Source organism: Penicillium cinerascens (assembly GCF_028974065.1).
Source record: "Penicillium cinerascens strain IBT 15544 chromosome Unknown contig_5_segment0_segment0, whole genome shotgun sequence".
In the NCBI taxonomy this organism is placed as follows: domain Eukaryota; kingdom Fungi; phylum Ascomycota; class Eurotiomycetes; order Eurotiales; family Aspergillaceae; genus Penicillium; species Penicillium cinerascens.
Window position 1 is genome coordinate 1,006,089 of NW_026695294.1, and position 21,665 is coordinate 1,027,753.

The 21,665-nt window shown below is 51.9% G+C and overlaps 6 protein-coding genes across 6 annotated transcripts; 2 read left to right on the forward strand and 4 right to left on the reverse strand.

Annotated features, from left to right (window-relative positions):
- Positions 1 to 1,023: 1,023 nt before the first annotated feature.
- On the reverse strand, positions 1,024 to 2,515 carry N7498_004819 (cardiolipin synthase; the record flags this gene model as incomplete). Its single annotated transcript, XM_058451881.1, has 4 exons — positions 1,024 to 1,153; positions 1,489 to 1,753; positions 1,810 to 2,177; positions 2,349 to 2,515. The coding sequence occupies 4 exons, from the start codon at positions 2,513 to 2,515 to the stop codon at positions 1,024 to 1,026; spliced, it is 930 nt and encodes a 309-aa protein (XP_058308419.1).
- An 875-nt stretch (positions 2,516 to 3,390) lies between these two features.
- N7498_004820 (uncharacterized protein) lies at positions 3,391 to 5,136 on the forward strand (the record flags this gene model as incomplete). Its single annotated transcript, XM_058451882.1, has 2 exons — positions 3,391 to 4,371; positions 4,435 to 5,136. The coding sequence occupies 2 exons, from the start codon at positions 3,391 to 3,393 to the stop codon at positions 5,134 to 5,136; spliced, it is 1,683 nt and encodes a 560-aa protein (XP_058308420.1).
- A 1,133-nt stretch (positions 5,137 to 6,269) lies between these two features.
- Positions 6,270 to 7,831, reverse strand: N7498_004821 (CFEM domain-containing protein; the record flags this gene model as incomplete). Its single annotated transcript, XM_058451883.1, has 3 exons — positions 6,270 to 7,493; positions 7,542 to 7,712; positions 7,769 to 7,831. The coding sequence occupies 3 exons, from the start codon at positions 7,829 to 7,831 to the stop codon at positions 6,270 to 6,272; spliced, it is 1,458 nt and encodes a 485-aa protein (XP_058308421.1).
- A 2,886-nt stretch (positions 7,832 to 10,717) lies between these two features.
- Positions 10,718 to 12,142, reverse strand: N7498_004822 (camp independent regulatory protein; the record flags this gene model as incomplete). The annotated part of the gene is made up of 1 exon (XM_058451884.1): positions 10,718 to 12,142. The coding sequence occupies one exon, from the start codon at positions 12,140 to 12,142 to the stop codon at positions 10,718 to 10,720; it is 1,425 nt and encodes a 474-aa protein (XP_058308422.1).
- A 6,347-nt stretch (positions 12,143 to 18,489) lies between these two features.
- On the reverse strand, positions 18,490 to 20,609 carry N7498_004823 (tRNA modification protein MTO1; the record flags this gene model as incomplete). Its single annotated transcript, XM_058451885.1, has 2 exons — positions 18,490 to 20,449; positions 20,506 to 20,609. The coding sequence occupies 2 exons, from the start codon at positions 20,607 to 20,609 to the stop codon at positions 18,490 to 18,492; spliced, it is 2,064 nt and encodes a 687-aa protein (XP_058308423.1).
- Positions 20,610 to 20,810: 201 nt separating this feature from the next.
- On the forward strand, positions 20,811 to 21,509 carry N7498_004824 (acireductone dioxygenase (Ni2+-requiring); the record flags this gene model as incomplete). The annotated part of the gene is made up of 3 exons (XM_058451886.1): positions 20,811 to 20,840; positions 20,931 to 21,302; positions 21,378 to 21,509. The coding sequence occupies 3 exons, from the start codon at positions 20,811 to 20,813 to the stop codon at positions 21,507 to 21,509; spliced, it is 534 nt and encodes a 177-aa protein (XP_058308424.1).
- Positions 21,510 to 21,665: the final 156 nt, after the last annotated feature.

Here is a 21,665-nt window from a genome sequence, read left to right on the forward strand (position 1 = left end):
ATGGGTCTCATCCACGCCATCGGTCCAGGATCACCCCCGTAGATCGCGCCACCTAGTACACGTTTTCGGGCTGTTTTCAATCGCCCATATCACATGGCCCCCTTGCAGAATGCAGAATGCAGAGTGCATCGGGCATCTATCCGAAACGACCGTCAAAACGGCTAAATTACTTACTTTCACGAGCACACAATAACTTCTAGTACGCAAAGGAGGTCACAGTGCTTTACAGGGATTCGGAGCCCGAGGGTCCCAGCTCGTAGTCCGAGCGCGATTTTAGGGCTTCGCTTCGCTGCCGCCTGGCGATCCACATTCTGTACTTCTTTTCGCCGCGTTGCAGGCATGCCGAATCGGATGAGTAAACCCGCCACGAGGTGCCTACATCAGTCGGTCATCGCAGAAAAGGAAAGCACAACACTTCAAGCAATGAAAGACAAACATTTGAATAACGCAATATACCTGGTCACATGTTGGCCAAAAGTACAAGCTCTCTACACCGAGCAAAAGTACAAGCTCTCTACACCGATGGACTTGGATTCAAGTTAACGATGGTTTGCAAGATCATCTCATCCAGCGCTGATGCTGATTCTTATCCTTTCAAATACGAGATCATCGAATACTGGTTAGAAGATCACTCATTAGGTTAACTACATTCTTTCTTCTACACCTAAGTTTCACAGTGTTATCAGTACATCTCTAATACTCTCTTCAATTTTCTCACTCGACATGCGTATTTTCTGACGCGCACATCGAGGATCACCAGATTGCGAATGATCTACATAAGCAACGGTGGTGACTATCATGGCTCGTCTCTGTCATATACTGTCCTTTTTCGAATCATTTGTACAAAATAGTATTTTTTTAAAAAATAAGAACTAGAAAAGCTCGACTGTGCATCCAAAAATGTGTGCCAGCCTCACTATGTCGAGGCAATTGACTGTGTACACCAAGGTAGAGCCATTCGAAAATTGAGCTCCCCCTACAATTATTAGCGCAAGGACCCTGATCCGAAGTCCAAGGACTGCTCTAGGGCTTTCGCTTTGCTGCCGCCTGTGCGATCCGCTTCTGCACTTCCTCTTTGGAGAGAATCTTTACTGCGTTTTTGGAGAAGACGTAGCTCAGGCCGGACCAGATGGTTGTGCCCGCCACAAGGTACCTGCGCGAGTCAGTTATTGTGGAACAAAAGAAAAAGAGAGAGAAAAAAAAAGGCAGAACCGGCCGCAATGAGTACAAAGAAAAAAAAAACCAAAAAAAAAAAAAAAAACATACAACAGCAGGGATTCGCTGGTGGTCACCCACCCAACTACTAACCTGCCGGCGTGTGGCTTAAGTACGGCTGAGCGGACGGGAAGCCCTGTTCTCCACACCCTATGGTCGTATGTACTAGAATCACCATTGAAAAGACTCAAGGCGGCCCAGGGTATATAGTACGTCCCATGCAAAAAAAGAAAAGAAAAGAAAAAAGCAACAGCAGGAAAAAAAATCACTTACTGGAATCCAGTCATGGCCTCGCTCAAATGCCAGGCACTGATGATCGTCTCAGGAACAACGGGCAGGGCGATCGCACTGCCAACCAGCACCAGCTGGAGGGCCGTATTGATCTTCGAGATCTCAGTCGGCTTGACCTCAGCCGACGGGAGAGAAAAGTCCCAGTACCGAGCCATAGTCTTGGGCGGTGGAAGCGAGATCCATCGATAATAGATAGCCGAGATAGCTAGACCGACATCTCGACCGAGGATAATAACGGCAAGCCACACTAAACCCCGTCAGACATTTACGCATATTGGCATGCGTCAACATTTAGGTACTTACCGGGAAGGGATCCGTTCACTGCCAAACACGCCACTCCGATCGTCATCAACAGCTTGTCGGCCATCGGGTCGATGATGGTTCCCACGACCGTCTGCAGCTGGTATTTTCGGGCAATCCAGCCATCGACCAAGTCAGTGATACCTGCATATGCGAACAGGGACAGTGCCGCGGCATGATAGTTGTGTACGAGTAGGTAACCCACAGCAGGTGCAGCCACGAGACGGGAGAAGGTCAGAATGTTGGGGACGGTGTAAATGTTCTCATGGCTTGACTTAAGGGGGATTTTGGAAAGAATGCGTTTTGTAGCAGTGGCCAGTCTATAGCCATTAGCGTCCAGTGTTCCGATTGAGGAGAACATGCGAGGCTTACTTTTTGGAGTCCGATTCTTTGGGCTCCTTGGGGTCTTCGGGCGCCTTTGACGTTGACCATCTCTTGATGAGCAAAGATGTTCTTGAAGATGGAGTCTGGGAGCTCCGGGTTCTTGTTTGATTGAAGCTTAAGTTAGACCGGATGGAATCGGCACATTCTGGACAACATACCTGGTGGGTAGCCGGGTCAGGCCCGATGATTGTGTCCAAATGCATCGGGGGCGAGACGTGTCTCGAATGCACAAGGCTCCATGTTGCTGGAGCGAAAGGCGCGTGCTGCCCCGGAGTCCGTGGGATCCCCGGGTTGCCCGAAATGGCAATAGTCGAGCTGCAAGCATAGTGACGCAGAAGAAAAAGGATAATACAAGTCTTGTTCAGTTGTAATATTACACAGAGTCGGTGTGAAAATGAGTGGCTTGGGTCAAATCGATGACAGAAGATCAACACATTCCCCGTTGGAGGGTCTTGGAGCCCGACTCAGCCGACAACGCAGCCACCGAGGAGGAAGCGTAATGACCTGGTTTGGTCTTGGCAGTCCCCGAGGAAAAAGCAATGCAGTCAGCAAGATCCGATGACTTGAAATAAGACTGCGATAAACATCGAAATCTTATATAGTACAGATAAGGTGCTGCGACCGGGCATTAGTGGGATTGCGATGAATGAATCGAATTAATTAAGGGAAATCAAACCTTCCGACCAAGACCAAAGCCGCAGACCGTGTAATAGCAAAGCCGAGCCCAAGATGAACTCGTGAGACGGCGAGGAGCGGATGATTTCAAGGCTTCGGATTAATGATTGCTCCGTTTCCGTCCCCGGACGTACCACATCGCCGATCAACATCTAACTTCATCATCGACGACATCTCTGTCCGAAGAACATCATTTCTTGATTTTGGAGCTAAAATGTGTTTCACTAACTACAGATGCAGCTGTCCTTCATTAATATGAGTCACCCTGGCCGTCCACCACCACATATCCACCTGACAGCCGCATACACATGACTATCCGCCTGATAGCTGGCGTCATCAGCATGGTCGGCCAGAGTCATAGATTTTTCGCCATTCACCACTAATTCTCAGCTTTCTATTTACTTGCACAGAAATGCGGCTACAAATCTAAGGACCGCGAAGATTGCAGAAAATCCAGATGGAGAGCAAACGACGACGGGGTTTAATAGGGGACAAGAGATGTTGTTCCAGCGTTGCCTGTCCACGATGGGTGTATTATCACCGGCCAAAAATGATTCCAACTCAACTGAACCTCGTCGTAACCCACCCACCCAACCACCCACTGGCGACGAGACGCACAAGCACAAGGAATCCCACGACCCAAACATGGACAACCCCCGGTTGCTTGTCAATCGGGCGTGCGTCTACGAGCGGCATCTTCCCGGAGATGCGTACATCACCGCGCATGTGTCGCGTCTTCAGCATGGCTACTGGGATAGCCCGGCCGTGTCCGACACCTACGCGGAGCATGTTGATTTTTTAGCCCTGAGCTTCGTTTTCCACTCGGCGCACACTCTGGCGCACCGCTTTAAGTCTGCCACTGTCCGCGCTGTCGTCCAGATCAGCTCTGAGCATTCCAAGCCTGCATCCAATAACGGAAGTTCACCCGGAAACCCGCACTTTCTGATGCACGCACCGCATCTCGTCTACGGCACCATCTCTCCAGAGACAATGGAGTGGTCCTTCAGCTTGGCCGGCTCCCTTGGTGTCTCTGAACCTCCAGTCAGCGCCAGTCTTATCCCATCTGGCAGTCTCAACGGCCAGTACCGCCGTTACGAGATGATGCGTATCCAAGGCTCGTCCCGCACATTTAGGAGCCCCAAGGGCCCTGCCTTTGATGTCGAGGCTGGCGAGATCTTCTGGTCCCTCGAGGAGAACAACCTGCAGCGCTCTGGCCTCCCTCGCGAGTTCACCTTCGTCATGCTCATTCAAAAGCCCGCCGCCAACAGCAAAATCAAGCTCTCGCTTGAAATCGATCCTGTCATCCAAGCCTTGTGGGGTAGCTACCCGGGCTGGATGCTCCGGCTGTCTCCATACCAGCCTGCGGATCACCGTGGTGTCGACTTCCGTTGCGAGATCGGTCAGCGCTTTCAGCCCGCAGACCCGGAGCGCGGTTTCAACTTTGCGACTATGGAGAGCGCATTCGACCACTACATTGCAATGCCCGGTCGAAAGTATACCCGTCGAGTAAGTACCTCAGAGCACCTAGCAAGAGAGAGGGGAAAGGGAGACTAACCACGCGTTCTACAGGTGGAAATTCCGCCAGAGACGAAGCTCCCGCAGATTCGCAACCCTCAGCAAGGATACCGGGGTCAATATGGCAATTTGAACCCCTCGCAGCAGCAGGGGACCAATTTGACCAACACCCTGCTGGACAACCAACTGCGTCAGCTCAGCTCCAATATCGGAACTAGAGAGTTCGCCGCCGCTGCGCCCGCCGCCGCACCACCCACCACCGCTTTGGTGGACACCATGGCGGTGCCTATCTCGATTCCCAGCGTACAGAGCAGCACAAACACCTACAATGTCCGTCTGGGATTCGACCCCGCTTTGATCCAGCAACTCGCCGCGCTCCACGCGAGCCCGCCGGCTCACCCAAACCGAGTGTATGGCACGGAAGTGCCATACCGAGTCACTGATGGTGCCCACGATGTCAGTCCTGAGCTTGATCGGTCGGGACATAGGCGCGCCAGTAGCTCAGCGACAGAAGTTGGCTGGTGGCTCTATGACGACGGTACCTACGGGAATCCCGAGTGGTCGTCTCCCTTGCGCAACGCGGAAGTCGGCCTCAAGAGCTACGAGAACGTCCGTAACGGGATGCTGCGTACCGTGCATCCTGGGGGGCGCCGTGAGAGCCCCGGCTCGACGCGTGATGGGCGCCGTGTTATGAGCCTCAGGAACCAGCCATTTACGTCGGGCTTGCTTTCGTCTCTCTCCGAAGATGAGAAGTAAAGGGTTGCCCGAGTGAGTACAAAGGGAGGTAGTTGATACGTGGATAGAAACGACGGTTACAATCGGGTAGGTACGTCGTGGTGGTGTATCCGTGCTTATGTCTCCAGCGAGGCTGTCCTCCCTTTTGAATGGCTTTTCTCATCTTCACTCCTGTTTTTAATTTCTTTTTCCTTGTACCTTTTTTTCCGTATCTTTTGGAAATACCCATAGAGCGACCGCTTCGGCCATGACCCTCATTGGCGGATTGGTTTACTGCATAGCGATACTTGGCAAGATTCGGCATGGAGTTGATTATACTAACGTTAGGGAATACGACACTTGAACAGCATTCGATGTTATGATATTATCGGCTCTGACGAGCTTTATTCAATTATTAAACAGCATCAGTACTAGAGACAGTCGAGGGTCCAAATTATCTTCACCGTCTTGGCCAAATACATAATCTTACTATCATCGTGTATCAATTTAATGTTTAGATTGGGATGAATACCACTCAGGCTCTATCGAAGAACAGACCACGGCTGATCCAATCAATTCGCGACCGGATGGTACATTAGGTCTGGAGCTTCATATGCATTCCGAATATATTGGCCCCGCCAGCTGTCATGAACCTGAACTTCTTGATCTGGGGCCATCGGCTATCTCGCTAGCCGGCCCTGAGAGATGTTATCCACGACGTGTGGAACAATCCGCCGCATTCATCACCTACCCCGACGTTTAGCTTGGTTGCTCTACATGTAGCATTAAAGAAAATTAGGGAACTAAAGAAGAAATTAATTCTTAAGGGCGCACGTATATCTAAACGGACACAAGATGGTCACTCTGGTCCCGATTGGATTGGCTATGTTCTCTTTATAGAAAGCTATTAGCTTATTTAGCGTATTCCTATAATCTTCTATAGAATGTGACTAGCTCAGTTAAGCAGACCAGAACCAAGATATAGGTGAATCATATTGTAGTAGCAGAGACGAGAGTGTTCAAGGTGGATGAGGAGTGAGATGTTGTGAGAGCTCCTATTTCTCATCGTATTCATTAAACGGAGCAGAAACCTATTAGAATTCAGGTGAACACGTTCGACCATTATAGAAGAACAATATGTAAAAGAAACCAATATGTTTACAGAAGGCGAAGAATCAACATGGCCATACCTGCCCACATACTAGCCACGGAAGTTTTAGATCCAGCGTTAGAAAGAACCACAGGGGGGTGATTTTAGAGGAAGTCGGAATGTGGCTAGCACAGGTGGTCTTAGTCGCGGGTGTGAGGGTAGTCCTATGGCTGGTTGGAACACCAGGCACCAGGCACACACTGGTTGTGGAGCTAACAGTGACCGTGCTGAACGCAACCTGCGGGACAGTCACGGTGTGAGAAGACCAGGTAAGAGTGGTAGAAGGAGCCGCCGGGGCCGGAGTGGTAGGTGCCCAGGAGGAAGTAGGCATATGAACAGACGACGCGTGCGAGGTCATTGGGGGGATTTCGATAATGGAAGGGTTCTTTGGAACATAAGGGGCACAGATGCCAGCGAAGTAGGAGAGTGCAGACTGTGTTTCATGCTCAGAAGTGCCCCAGGCGTGAATACAAGACTTGACTTTGTCTGCGAACTCGGAAGATGGACAGAAGCATGCGGTGTCGCTGTTGGAGTCGCACTTCGGGATTGAGAGCCATGTGTTCATGCACATGGGAACCAGCTTAGGGCATGGAGCGGGCACGACGGACGAGGTGGGCTCGGCAGGGGTCGAGATGATAGCACTCGTGGTTATATGGCCAGCTCCAGTCACCGCGGGGGGTGACCACACAGCAGTCGACACGCCATATGTGGAGGTAACAACCTTAGTAGAGTGAGCAGGGCAGTCGGTCACGGTGGGTGGGCACTTGGTCACGGTGAATATCTGAGTCGTGAACACCGTGGAAGTAGTAGCCATAGGCGTAATATCAGTGGTAATTTCCTCCATCACACTGGTCGAGTGAGTGTGCAGACTAGGCATAGTACTCCAGCTCATGCTAGGCACTAGAGATTCAGATGGAGTAGCCATAGGGGGAGGCTTGGGCCCAGTAGAGCAGTCAAAGGCAACCGAATGGATGTTCAGGTCACATTCATCAAACTGGCTCTCTTCAGGAAGTGTAAACTCGACGGAACGGGCTCCACCACACTGGTCGTTGTTGACATCGACACCCTCGGGGGAGCTGAAAGCGACCTGGTGACAAGAGGTCCCATCTGCCAGCTCATACTTCATAAGGACGTTGGTGGGCCGAGAAGTTGAAAGATGGAAGGTGCGGACGGAAAACGGAGCGTCAACGGCGTCCACCTTGATGGTGTAGGCATCGTCCCGACAAAGCTTTCCTGCGATGCACTTGCCCTTCTCAAAATTAGATTCAATACTCTCAATATGGTTGTAGGAACTTACACCGGATCCCCCGCAGTTATCGCTGGGCGAGAAGCCATCGAAGTTGAAGCCTTCGAAGGCCCAGTTATCGACATCGTCTATGTTAGACCAGTCAAACCCAGCCTTCTGGGATTGCGAGCACTGGTTGTCGGTATTTTCCGGGGTGGGATAGCAGAAGTCGGTGCCCCACCACTAAAAAGTTTGGTCAGTTTGACGATTGAAGCGGTTGAAGAAAGCAATGTTCTCACCAGACCCGTTGGATGGGCGAGCGTAGCAACGCTGAAAAGCAAAGGAAAAGCAATTCCCTTCATCGTGAATGATTGGGAATATCGTGCTAAGAGAGAGACAATTGCGATGATCAATGACAGACAGCAATTGTTGCTTCTTGAATTAAAAGTATTATGAAGATTGGTAACGTGGTGAAAGAAAGACGAGAAGGCGATAGGCGAGGGTTGTCGATTGAATGTTCGTTGGCGTATACCCTACCGAAGGCCAGGAATCAGGAGGGTTTTAAGCCTCAAAAAAATGAAGGCATACAAGCAACAGACCGGGTATACTCTAATGTTTACTGTCAACAAACAAAATGGAATGCGCCCAAGACAGCCTCGGTTGGTTTCCGGTGCAAAACCGGCTCTAGGCCAAGTATGAGGGCGTCGTCCGTGTCTCGCTTGTGGCGTGAAGCCATCTACAGTAGCCAGACTCGAAAGCGAAACGAGGAATTAAAGAATGCGCCACCGTGGGAAGGACAAGAGCAAAGCCCGATGCACCAAGCCTGACTCAAAGTCAGCTTAGAACATACCTAGGGCTTGAATTGACACTACCTTCAATTAAAGAAAATCTTCGTCGGAAGCTAAATAAGGCTGATTAAGGTTGAGAACCTCTTCTGGAAATAATTCCCCACCTTGAAGGCCCGTAGCTCAACGGTTAGAAAACTCGTCCACAAGCCCTATACAACATTAACATTCTTCTATTCCTCATTTCCACCATTCGGACCCAAAAACAAGCGACAAGAATAAAATTACTTGGCGATGCGAATCACCGGAAGCTCGCTCTAAAAACCTGAAAACCAACTACATTCCAATCCTAGATCAGATCCCTTGCGAACTCAATTCAGAACACGAGGGCCACAGATAAGCGAATGATAAGATACCGGATCTAATACCCCATAAATTTATACATTCCGATCCCTTGTTGCATCATATCGTGCTTTTGGCTACCTAGATACAATGTGACATCAAGTGGTTCTAGACTCAGAGAGGAAAATTAGACCTCGGGGCTAGACAAGATTACTACTGGTGCAAGGTGATGGAGTTGTAGAGCCGTATACTTAAACGAGGAGGGATTCCGCCAACACTTGAGCATGGGTTTTAGATATTTTTCCCACGTGGAGAGACAACATTGGAACTCGGAGCACTCGTTTAATCCCCGTGGAGACGATAAGCAAAGGAGCATCAAGAATAGAACTTTGAGCTCGCAACAGAAATGAAGGAGCTTGAGGGGTAAAGAACGAGCCAGGGAACTGCTCGTCCTGATAATGAAGCGCAACTGGATGCTCACAGGACATATAAGAGACCCCGTTAGCTTATACATCGATTCTAGTCACGTCTATAGAGAAATTACTTCCGTTGCTGTGACCTCAAATGCCAGGTACATCGGACATACATTTCCGAACCTCACCTCGACAAATGCAACCAGCATTTTTAGGCTTATGAGGCGAGGTATATATGGATGGATCACCGACAATCAATCAAGCAAAGTCCAATGAAACTGGTGGAGCCTAACTAGCTGCATCATGGCTATGTAGGTATCACCAATAGTAGCCACAAATCTTCAACACTTTCAACCACAATTCAGTTCCAAAGCCTGGAGACTGGGTCAAGTTGAACAAAGCCTATTTATTCAAAGGCCTCGAGAATGCATCCATAAGTATCTACCATATGTTTGCAAACTCAAATATCCTCTTGCATGTTTGAGTTCAAGGATAACTTTAATCATCTCCTATGGTTCCTGAGAATCCCTTGGCACAAAGCCTAATCATTGAACTATGTATAGTGACAGACCACATGCACAAGTGTAGTCACGCCATTGTCTACAATTGAGAAGGCGTAGAAACGGACTGGTGCCATTGGTGCCAGCGAGAAAGAGATATACGTACTCTGCCCAATGTACCTGGATAATTAAACTGACGTTGAACCCTCAGGTCGGTTTACTAGCTATAGTAGAATCTCGGATCACCTATTGATCAGGTATTCCCGAGGTCGATAAGATCATTTCAGGGTAGTCGAGATCTTCAACGGTATAAGTTCGAGCCACTCCATCGAGCCGCTAAGCGGTTTCGGCCAGACTACGAACACACCCGGTAAGGATCTAGTTCAAAGCTGGGAATTGAAGTATACAGAGAAACGTTTAATATTTTCTCATATCGGCATCGGTATCTCAACCTTACACAAGCCACAACCCCAACATCCCATGCCTCCCAACATTCAAGTGAATCGACGTCCACCCAGCCCGGGCCAAACATATACCAATAGCAGAACCGTAAAGAAAAAACCACATTCACACATTAAAGAAAGTAAAGAGCCTACCGCAGATACACTAACAGAGCCAATTCCAGCAAGAAAGCAAATAGTCATAAGAAAAAAGGTGGAATTTGAAAAAAAAAAAAAAAAAAAAAACACAAGCGTTTTGGGTAATTGGGGGATTTGTTGCATCACATCGTCAGAAATTCACAAAGACGCCACCCGATAACAATAAAAAAGCAGAGAGCCCACACAGCTGAAGAAAGCAGAAAACGGGCACCGTATAGACAAAGGGACATGAGTACATCGGAAGGGGGGGGAACCCGTTTTCGAGTTCGTAATCAGGTCAAAGTGGCGAAACACAGAACAGGTCGAGCCGAGCTTCGCGTAGCCAGTAGCCGCAGATTCCCACTGACCCGAAGTAAATAAATAAAAAAAGGCAGAGCAAAACAGGGGGTCTATATCGCCGAGCATAAAAGACACGAACAAGGAAATAAAAAAGACAATAGCCGCCCCGACTCCCCGCTCCGAACCAGTCGAGAGTAAATACCCTTTGAAACAATCAATCCTTAGTCGTGAAACAGAAACAACCGGTGAACGAGGCTGAAACCAGAAAACCTGTCCTTAAAACAATACCAGCCCAACCCAACACCTAACGAAAACAGGAACGTGACATAATTAGATCTGCGGCTGCGCGGGGGCAGTGGTCGTCCATGAAGATAGAGGCTGTGCAGCCGCGTAGTGGTGATTCACAGGGGCACTAGCATTGACGTAGTACTGGGAGCGATCCCCGTAGTAAGAAGGGTGGATGGGGTTCGATTCGCGGCGGGGCACGGAGGGGTCCAGAGGGCCGATGCCTCGGTCGATGGGCGTGCTGGAATTGTCCATTTGGCTGGATAGGCTGAAGCTGCTACGGGAGTAGGTGGCAGGCGTGGACGGGTCCATGGGGGAGGTCGCATCGGTGGCGACGCTGCGCGAGGAGATAGAGCTGTTGCGGTAGGCGGACGGGCTGTGGTCAGAGGTTGAGCGGTTGCGGTCGCTGAGCGAGCTCGGGATGGCCGTGTTGATTGCTCCTGGGATCGATGATGAGAGTCCGCCGTGGCTGATCGAGTCCATGCTGCCTCCGTAGGGCCCGGCGCGGAAGGCGTGGTAGTCGTCTTGTTTGACCATGGGTGCGGCGGGAGAGGGCAGGTACGGGTTCGGTGCAGGCTGGCCAGGCATCGAGTTGCCCAGGGAGTATCCTGCTATCGGACCCGCTTGTGGGGGATGTGTGGCGGTGTATGGACTGGCGTGCATGTAGAAGTCGGGGGACGGGTTGGGCATGCCGTATCCCGGAGGCGCCATCATCTGCGGGCGGTACCCGTAGAGGGCGGCGTGGGAAGGGTCATGAGCGCTCTCCATGGCGCTGGTCTCTAGATCATCGATAGGCGCTCGGAAGCTTTGTTTCTGGGTGAGGTCGACGCGCGGGCGAATGTAGCGCAGGGACTCGACCATCGACGGCGGGTTAAGCGCACCGCGCATGACGTCCTCGACGCTGTAGTAAGAGACCAAATGGTGGGTCACACCCATGACGGTCACGCTCATCGTCTTTTTTACCAGACCCGAATCCTTGAAGCCGTACGAGTCGACCAGCGACCCTACCAATGCGCGCTCGACCTCCGACTGGTGTGGGCGTTCGCCGAACGGAGGAGAGGGCTGAGTAGGTGAGTAGGGCTGGCCGCCGTTGCTGTCATGTCGAGTAGGATAAGGCTCGCCCGGTCGCGACGGAGGCACGGCTCGTCGATTGGCCTTTTTCATCGCGCGCTTCTTCTCCCCGGGCGGAAAGGGTTTGTCCAGTTCCCGGTAGACGAGGAAGTTGCCCAAGATGCGACTGGGGCTCCAGGTGACGCCGTCCGTCCATCGCTTGATGCCGGAGGAGTTCTCTTCGTAGATGAAAACACTACCGCTGCGCACCAGATGGCTGCGTTCCCGGTCGTGAGGTCGTCGAGGCACATGGTGCAGAACACCGGTGAGACAGGCCTCGAACAGGATCAGAGCATCCTGGGTGGTGGCCACATACCCGGTGAAAGTGGGCTCCAACACGGCAGCAGCGCCGTTCACCATGATGGGGTGAAAGGAGGGGGTTTGAGCAAGCAGTGATGACGGAGGGTATGTCAAGGTACCCCGGATGTTATAAGATTCACAAAAGGAAAAAAAATAAGCTAAGGAGATCGACCAGGGTATGGAGAAAGGTGAGCGGATGCGATGGTTTTGACTCGACCCCTCCTCGGTGTTGGAGAATTCCAGGGATCGCCCCAAGGGAAAGCACGGACCGCAGCAAGTCAGCGAGTCAACAGGTTGCACCGATCTCTGGAGAGATGGGATCTACTCGCGCGGTTCCACGGATCCCTGGCGCGGCAAGAAGCTTTGGGGAGATCCACAGGGAGGAGTGTACTGTACTTCAGGGAGGTAACCCGGAATGAAAAGGAAAAGCACCGGGAAACAGGGAAAAGGGAAAAAGGGGGGGGAAAGTGTAGCAGAGCGCAAGATCCGCAAGTATTGGTACGGTCACGTCGAGGCACCGGGAGGCTAATCGCAAATGTTAATGTTAATGTTAAAAAGCTCGGGGGGTTCACTGCGGGGCGAACCAGGTCTGGAAATCAACGGGAGTTATAGCAGGGTTAGGCTTGGGTCCAAGGACCCGAGGAGAGTCTAAGAGCCTAAGAGTCTAGGAGTCTAGGAGTCTAGGGCAGGAGATGACATGATCGGCGCGGCTCTCATTTGTCTGGCATTCTGAGCGGAGAGCGGAGAAATACGGAGGAAAAGTGATGGGGAAACACTACGATGATTTCACTAACCCTCCGACGCCGTGATGGCCGAGGCCCTCTTCCCATGGAATGTCCCGGTCGCTGGTTTTGTTGGTTTGCGCGTCGCCCCGGTATATACATAGTAAGAGAAAAGTGCAATCATCATCGAGTGAACCCCGTGCCATGGACGATCCCCGGTGGAGCCCGAGGGTCACGTCTCTCCGGTATATCTGACTCAGCTCCCCTCTCCTCTAGACTCAGGCGGGTTAGTTCGGTCCTGTACCCAGGGACCTACACTAACCGATCCTTGCAGCCAACTTTGGGGGACCACAAGACCACCGAGCACTCGACCCAACCACGGTTCCCAAGCAAAGCCGCTCATCCTCGGACCCGAAATCATCCACACAAACACAAAATGAAGGCGGGCGGGGAGCGACGAGCGGCTAGTGCACCAGCCCGGAACTATTGAAAAAAATATGGACGGGGCGCAGACTGTGCGAAGTGGGACGGTGATCACGGCACGTCAGAGATCTGGGACCTGCCCCTATTTTCGGGTCCAGGTGGCTCCAGGTGGCCAACGCCGACCAACCCCTGTACGGTGGGTGGAATTCCCGGAGGACTGAGCGTTGTCCCCATTTCACGGGTGCCTGGCTTGGCCTGGCTGGCACGCAGTCGAATCATCCGTGGCGGATGTGCAGAACCGGGGCCCGGTCGCACACACCACGCGTCGCAAGGTTAGACTGGGCAAGAGGGTCCCGTACCTGGGAAAGTGTGAAAGTTTCGCGGGAGATCCTCAGCAGATCCAGTTGGCTTTTTTGTTTCGTGCCAGCAGTGCGAGACCTACACGGCGAAGGTACGATGTAGGTACTCCCGAGTGCTGGGGTAGGGTAGGCCGATATACCCGGCCTATCCTAGTATTGAGCTGCACCCCGGTTCTTCCCACTCGTGGCTCGAAAGTCAACTTCTTCACGGACGACTGTCCTCCGCATTTCAGCTCCTCCATTGGTTCCCGACGAGGTGGGTGAACAGGAGGCGATCCTTATGGCGCACGCTTGGTGAAACTCAATTGGCGCGTGGCAGATGTCAGTGAAGAGTATAGACCTGAGCCCGATATCGCCGGTGCGGACTTCATACGTATCTCCTCGTATATGATCTCATGTGGACCAGATCCTCTTTGCACGGATCCCCTCGGTCGATCGCCGCGTTCTGGATTTCCCCTAGGCGCGGAGATCGGACGGCACCATTGCTCCGTGCTCCTCCGTTGTACACAGGACAATTCTCGAGCACAATATACCCCGCAGAGACGAAGATGGCAAATCAGCACTCGGTCAAAAGCCGTATGTACTGTACAGGATGTTTTCACCTCTCGCAGATCTCCTCCCATTCGCCCCGACGAATCCACATCCACGGACGGCGCAGCTCCCGTACCACTCGCTCGGGCCAAGCATCTGCACAGACGCGACGAGAAGAGACGAGACTGGCGGAGTCTTTCTCCTTGTCGGGCGTTGCTGCCAATTGCTGGTCTGATTGCCGGTCCAGTAAGAAAACACCGTCCAGCTTATCACCGGGACGATCTTCGTAAAACCAACGCCCAAAAACTGAAAAAAAAGACTCACGCTAAACAAGCCCCTTCGCTAGTCCGGGGTGGGCTATGTGGCGTCGGGCCCGCTCGTCCGATGCGTTCTAGCGCGCGACTGAGAAATCCCGCACTTCTTACCTGCTCTCTCTGCTTGATCATCACTTAATCTAAAGTAGATTGCCTACCCTACTCTACCTGACTAGTTTAGACTAGTCTCCTCAACCGGGACCCGATGATCCGGTTTCGACTCGGTGGCTGCCACTCACTGCCACTGTACTACCATTTGGTCGGTCACCGGCGACTGTTCCAGTAACCGTGCATCTGCACTAACCGTCTACAATGTGGCCTGTCGACCTCCGAACTGATCGGCCAATGATGACCGCCTTACGGGGGGTTCACTGATTGGCACATGCGGATTGCGTCCAGTTTCCGCCCACTACGGAGACACAGGAGGGGCTGGATCCCAATCGGTCCGTGGCGCCGAGACCACTCCTCCCTGGTTCTGGCCAGATCTGATGGCTCTACGGAGTAGTTAGCACCACCAGCACGGCCGGACATGGTCTTGGGTTTGCCTCTGTAGATCCGGCACTGACCTCTTACTGTACGAGAAACAGTCCGAACACCCAACAATATCGGAGGGGGTCTGAGATCATGGATCATCGCGATCGTCTAATTATTCCCTTCTCGGTACTAGGGCCGTTCGGTTCGATCATGCCCACCCACTTTTCCCCTGCGCTGATAGATCGAGTGCTCTGTGCTCCTCCTCCATCCGTCTCCAGTCTCCAGTCTTGGTGTACCTAATCTTGCTGGAGCCATGGAATCGGTTTTGACTTTCTGCGGGAAGTCTCTCGTGAAGGTTCAAGTTCTAGGTTGGGTGGGGTCATTGTCATAATCGTCAATCATAACCTTTCATGGTTAATCTTATTGGCAATTTAACTACATACGGCCAATGAAAAAAAAATAAAAATAAAAATACAAGGAATAAGAAAAAGAAAAAAACCCTCCTATGGAGCAGTTCCTGCCATTAATATAGCCATTCCACTGAATGAATTGATAATAATAGGCCGAGACATCCGGGGCTCAACACGAGCTCGAACCGTCCGCTCGGGTCTTCACCACGCGCCTAATCTGGTAGGTCGTTAAGTTCTAACGGTGAACTTCCCCGGCTAGACTAGACTCCCACTAGCATAGCTTGCCCGCCTTCAACTCTTCAGAGGCTATGTCACGATCCAGACCTGCTTTCCTGCACACTATCTGAGGCTACCTTACCCAGCCCTTCGAGGTAAAGTGTTTCATAATTGGGTATTGAAACCCACATGGCCCATCTACTGTAGCGATTCTCGGGATTCAGGGGCTCTGTGGCCCACGTTTGCGTCGTACAGAAACGCTGATCGCATGCTGTCATGACTTTTGCTCTGCGTACATGTACCGTACGTACGCTGCTTACTAACACCGTCCGCATCTTGTTGGAACGGGTGTTCGCACGCGATCATGATCACAGGACCGACAAGCGCCATTCGTATGAGGCGGGTATCCGGCTAACTTCGGTGCATATGATCCTCGTCCTCGTCACACGGAGGTGGATGCAGATGTGGATATGGGATCTAGTCGTATCGAGAAGGACTCTCATATAGCTCTGGCCAGTTCCCGTAACTACAGGACTACTGTAATTTCCTCCCGACACTTAACGGCTAGCAACCATGTACAGTGACACAGCAAAAGTATTAACACCCCCTAGACCCACCCCCCCTTATTACCTAATATTCTGCCGGCCTAAAACTCCATGAATTTCTATCTAGTAGGGCGTATACCAGCCCTGGCTCTCAATAATAGCTTCCACCCGGTGCGGCATCGTCTTAGATAGATGCGTTAGGTGCTGTATTTCTAGTTCTTCCCATGCTATCTGTGCTGTCTCCACTAGAATAGCGTAGGACGCGCTATTATTACGCATATCAATAAGATCCGGCCGTAACTCATAGATTTTAGCCTTCAAGAGCGCCCATAGGTTCTCAATAGGGTTTAAATCAGGCGAATGAGGCGGCCATTCCATTACCTCAATTCCTAGCTCGCGTAGAGTATTGCGGACAACGTGTGCAGTATGTGTAGGCGCATTATCATGCTGAAAGATACCACCCTCATGATTCATTAATGTAGGCAGCATTCGGAGATATAAATCTCGAATAATAAAGCGATCAACGCCTCCGCGAGGTGCTTCAGGGTTTCCAAATAGAGGGATAAGGCTAGTGCGTCGTGTGCTGCCAGAAAAAGCCCCCCAAAACATCTGCTTAACTTGGTTTCCTTTTATAGGAAGACCTTGACATTGTCTCTCCTTAGGCTGATCTCGAGGGCGAATAAAAGTCCATTCACGACGAACACCAATACCGCGCTCAATTGTACATTCGTCAGACCAATAGACACGAGCCCAATCTTCAGCAATAAAGTGTCGATAGCGATGCGCCCATTGAAGCCGTTTTAGCGCATTTTGTTCGGTCAAATAGGGCCGCCAGCTACAGCGCCACTTTCGCATATTCTCGGCGTTTAAAAGGCGTCGGATCGAGTCATATTTAACCAAAAATTTAGGTCAGTAAGCATTTAAAACTAAAGGAATATAGCTAACCTTATTCGACATATTTGCAAGCAAATCAACGCGGGTAATCTTAGGATTTTCCTCAATAGCGTTTAACAAACGCTCACGATCAGCTTCATCAAGCTTCCGTGGGCGTCCAGAGCGTGGTTTAGAGACACCATCGAGTCGTTCGCGGTCCTTTTTAATAGTATAGCGTATACTAGAAAGAGAGACCCAAGGATAGCGCTTTTGAATACGTTTATAGCCCCATCCCGCAGCTTGGGACAGCTCACATATACGCTCACGTAGCGCAGGTGTCAATTCAGACCGCGGTGCCATAATAGATAGCAAAATAAGGAGATTCAGGAGGTATAAACAGAATAACGCGCAAAAACGCGAGATTATTGAGCTACTACTAGCGTGTTCCTAGGTAGGCGGTGAGAGGGCGGTGTAGGCGTGGGTCCAGGGGGTGTTAATACTTTTGCTGCGTCACTGTACATCCTACAAACCTGAAATACTGTAGTACAGTACTGTAGTAGTCCGTTAGACCCAGTTCCCCTCACGACGCCCCCATATCCTGCCACACGCTATTGGCCCGATCGCCACCCCCAACGATGCTCCCGATCGTTGGGACGCAACCCATAGGAGCCCGCTAACACGCCGTAACGGCGCGCATAGCTAACAGCTAGGGGGCGCCGGAGAGATTCGTTCCAGGTAATATATCCGACGATCCGTCCTCCTACCCAGCTGCCCTCCTTGCTCCAGCTCGAGGAAAATGACATGGACTGGATTTCGCATGGCCTGCATAAGATCTTTCACCCTTTGTGCCGTGCATGAACTCCTTCACCCTTTTTGCCTGTGCATGTCAGAAGCCACAAAGCATGGTACATGCTGCACCCAGTAGGTTGTAGTTGGGAGGTCATGTAGCGTATCCCTGTCCTGTGCAGATCGGCGCCCCTTGCGTGGATTGGGGCTGGCGGTATGGTAGTGGCCGTGCGGGGTTCATGTGTGGTTCTGGGGTGCGTGAATACGGGGGTTTGCCCAGGTGGGTTTGGGGAGGGGGTCTTTGCTTTTTCTCTTGTGCCGGGTTTGAGTTTTATGGGGGTTGCTTGTTCTGACTTGACTTTTGGATGTTGATTTTCGGGATTGGGTTTGTGTCAGGTCGGTGATCTACAGCCCTGTAGGTAGACTTGAATTGGGTTGGTGTTGTGCATTTAGACGGGCTTTGATTGAGTTTGATCTTACATGGTGGATTGTGGTCCAGTACGAGATGCAAGTCAAACTGGACGACGAGATCCTGGGTTGATCTATTGTTTTCTTGGCCGAGGAAGTCTATGAGATGGGGGGATTTCATCCGTTTTGAAGGCTGTGTAGTCTTCGTTATGTACTAGAGAGGGTAAATACCGATAAAAATACAGAATGCAACTGTTCAATCCTATTGTACAAGTCCCAGCGCCGTGAGTTGCTCCGCTAATGCCTACATCAAAATCAATCACTCCAAATCGTTCACGGCGGATGTTCACGGCGACGAGCGCAGCACGTCAGCCACATCACCATCCTCAGACACCTCCTTCGCGAACCCGGTGCCCTTTCGTACATGCATGAGCAGTCGAAGTGCACCAGTAGGCGTCACGCCCTCGATTCGCCTGGCCATGCCTACACTGGCAGGCCGCACACGTTCAAGAGCCTGCTTCTCCTCGTTGCTGATGCCGAAGATCTTGCTGTAGTCTAGATCCGCCGGTAACAGCAGGTTCTCGTCTTGCTGGAACCGCTGGGCCATCTTCTCCTGTCGCTTCAGGTACGGAGCGTAGCGGCCCTCGATGGCAACGCGGGCTCGGATTTCCGGTGCGAAGGATGCTGGAGTATATGCAGATCCAAGGGCGGAGTCGATGTGCGGGATGAGGGTGTCGATATCGGCGCCGTCCAGACACAGAATATCGAGGGCAGAGCGGACGGAGGTGTCGACGCGTACTTTGAAACCCTTGCGAGACCATGCGTTTGAGGAAAGCTTGGTGTTGGCGAGCAGAGTCTGCAATTCTTGGATCTGTGCCTCGGTGTCGGAGAAATGGCTCCAGCGATTGTCGTTAACGACACCCGCATCGCGAGCCATCCGTGTCAGTCGGAGGTCGGCGTTGTCTGACCGAGTGGAGATGCGATACTCGCTTCGGGTGGTGAACATGCGGTATGGCTCGGAGACACCCTTGGTGATGAGATCGTCGATCATGATACCGATGAACCCGTCAGACCGAGTAAGAGTCATCGGAGCCAAGTTTTGCGATTCCAGACCGGCATTCATGCCTGCAATGATACCCTGTCCAGCTGCCTCTTCATAGCCGGTGGTACCGTTGATCTGGCCAGCCAGATAGAGACCGCTGATCAACTTCGTTTCTAGCGTGGCCCGGAGGTTACGCGGGTCGATATAGTCGTATTCCACACCGTAGCCTGGCTGGAGCATGGTCACATTCTCGAGACCACGGACAGTCCGCAGCATGGCGTACTGTGCATCTGGGGGAACAGTCATCGAGATACCGTTCGGGTAGACCACTTCGTTGGGCGCAAAACCTTCTGGCTCCAGCCAGATTTGGTGTCTCTCCTTGTCTTTGAACCGGATGATCTTCGATTCCAGAGATGGGCAATACCGTGGCCCTCGGACGGTTTCCCGGATATGCACCGACTTGTCCAAGTTCGCCCGGATGATTTCGTGCGAGGCCTCATTGGTATGGGTCATCCAGCAATTAAGCTGGCCCTCGTCGCCGACTTCGACTTCCTTGTTGAGGTAGGAAAACGGCATTGGGGGCGAATCACCCTTCTGCACTTCCAGAGGCTTAAAGTCGATCGTCTTCATATCCAATCGAGGAGGCGTGCCGGTCTTCAACCGTCCCAGCTGGAAGCCCGCATCGCGAAGGGATTTGCTCAAACCATACGTAGGAGCCTCGCCCATCCGCCCTGATGGGAACGTCTCGAGTCCGATGTGGATCTCACCACCTAGGAATGTTCCCGTCGTGATAACCACACGGCCTGTAGGAATAACCTCGCCGGACTCCAAGCGAACACCGACAATTTTGCCCTGAGCACCAGGTGTATTCTCAACGCCTTCCTTAGAGACCACGATATCCGCAACCTTGCCCTCCACAATGCTCAGTCCCTGCGTATTGACCAGTTCCTCAGTCATATACTTCTTATACAGATCACGATCGATCTGCGCGCGGGGCCCCCACACAGCAGGACCTTTAGACCGGTTCAAGACTCGAAACATGATCCCCGCTTTGTCGATTATGCGCCCCGCAACACCGTCCATCGCATCCACTTCGCGGATCATGGTGCCTTTGCCGATTCCGCCAAAACTGGGGTTGCACGAGCAAACACCGATATTCGATAGCGAGGGCGTCACCAGAGCAGTGCGCGCCCCTGAACGGGCCGCAGCAGCACATGCCTCCGATCCAGCATGGCCACCTCCGATCACGACGACATCGTAGGATCTGAAAAGGGCCTCCGTTAGCAATGACCGACAGTACCAGGAGAATGGGTCACGCACTGTGTCCCTTCAGAAACCGTGGCCAGTCCACGGGTCCTGCCTATTAACCAGCTCGACCCGATCCGCCGACGAAACAAAGCCACCGGTCTCGCGCGAAACGCCATGGTGCAATACATCGACGAATCCAAAACGAAGGCGATAAGACAAAATAATATCACGGTCACGTGGTCGATAAGGGACTGATGTAAGCGTTCTTGCGCCATCGGCCAATTGCGGGGCTGCAGATATTCAGCGACGGATTTCTAAACTCACTCATCATTCCTTTGCACTCTCTGCCGTTGAACATACTCGCTAGACATTACATAATGAGGGCATACTGGTACGATAACAAGCCGGTAAGCCTACACCCCGCACGCCCAGCCCAGAACCTCCGAATCACCCATACATCCCGATGACGCACTTGCAAGCATACTAACCCATTACAGGGCGACCAGCGCGAGCCGCACGACTCCGGCCGCGCCGTCTCGGAAGACAAGCTTGCCTCCCTGGGTGTGGTGTACCACCACTGCCCGACCCTCGAAGCCGTCGACAAGCTCGCCGCCGAGCGGGGCTACAAGAACCGTGACCAGGTGTGCGTGTCGCCAGCGACTATGGGCGACGTTTACGAAGAAAAAGTCAAGTCGTTCTTCGCCGAGCATCTGCACGAAGACGAGGAAATCCGGTACATTCTTGACGGCGAGGGGTACTTCGATGTGCGCGGGCAGGAAGATGAGTGGATCCGCATCTGCCTGAACAAGGACGACATGATTATTCTGCCCGCGGGCATCTACCACCGTTTTACGACGAATGAGCAGAACGTATGTGTGATCGCTGCTATGGACCGTGCTTGTGATGCGGTTGTTTTTGGATGGTTTCGCTGACTTTTATTGTAGTATGTGAAGGCTATGCGTCTTTTCCAGGATGAGCCCAAGTGGACGCCGTTGAACCGGGGTGCGGAGGTTGATGTTAACCCTCACCGCAAGACATATGTTGAATCCGTGCTCAAGCCTGCTGCAGTGGCTTAGGTGGGGTTGATCTAGGTTTTGACGCTTTATGACTTGATTTGATCGGGGCTTGGGTGGAGGTATACCTTTAGGTTTGTTAGACTACATTTTCTCCAATTGGGGGTTTTTGTACATGATTAAGAGCTTAAAGACGTAATCATGGAGCTGATTTGTATC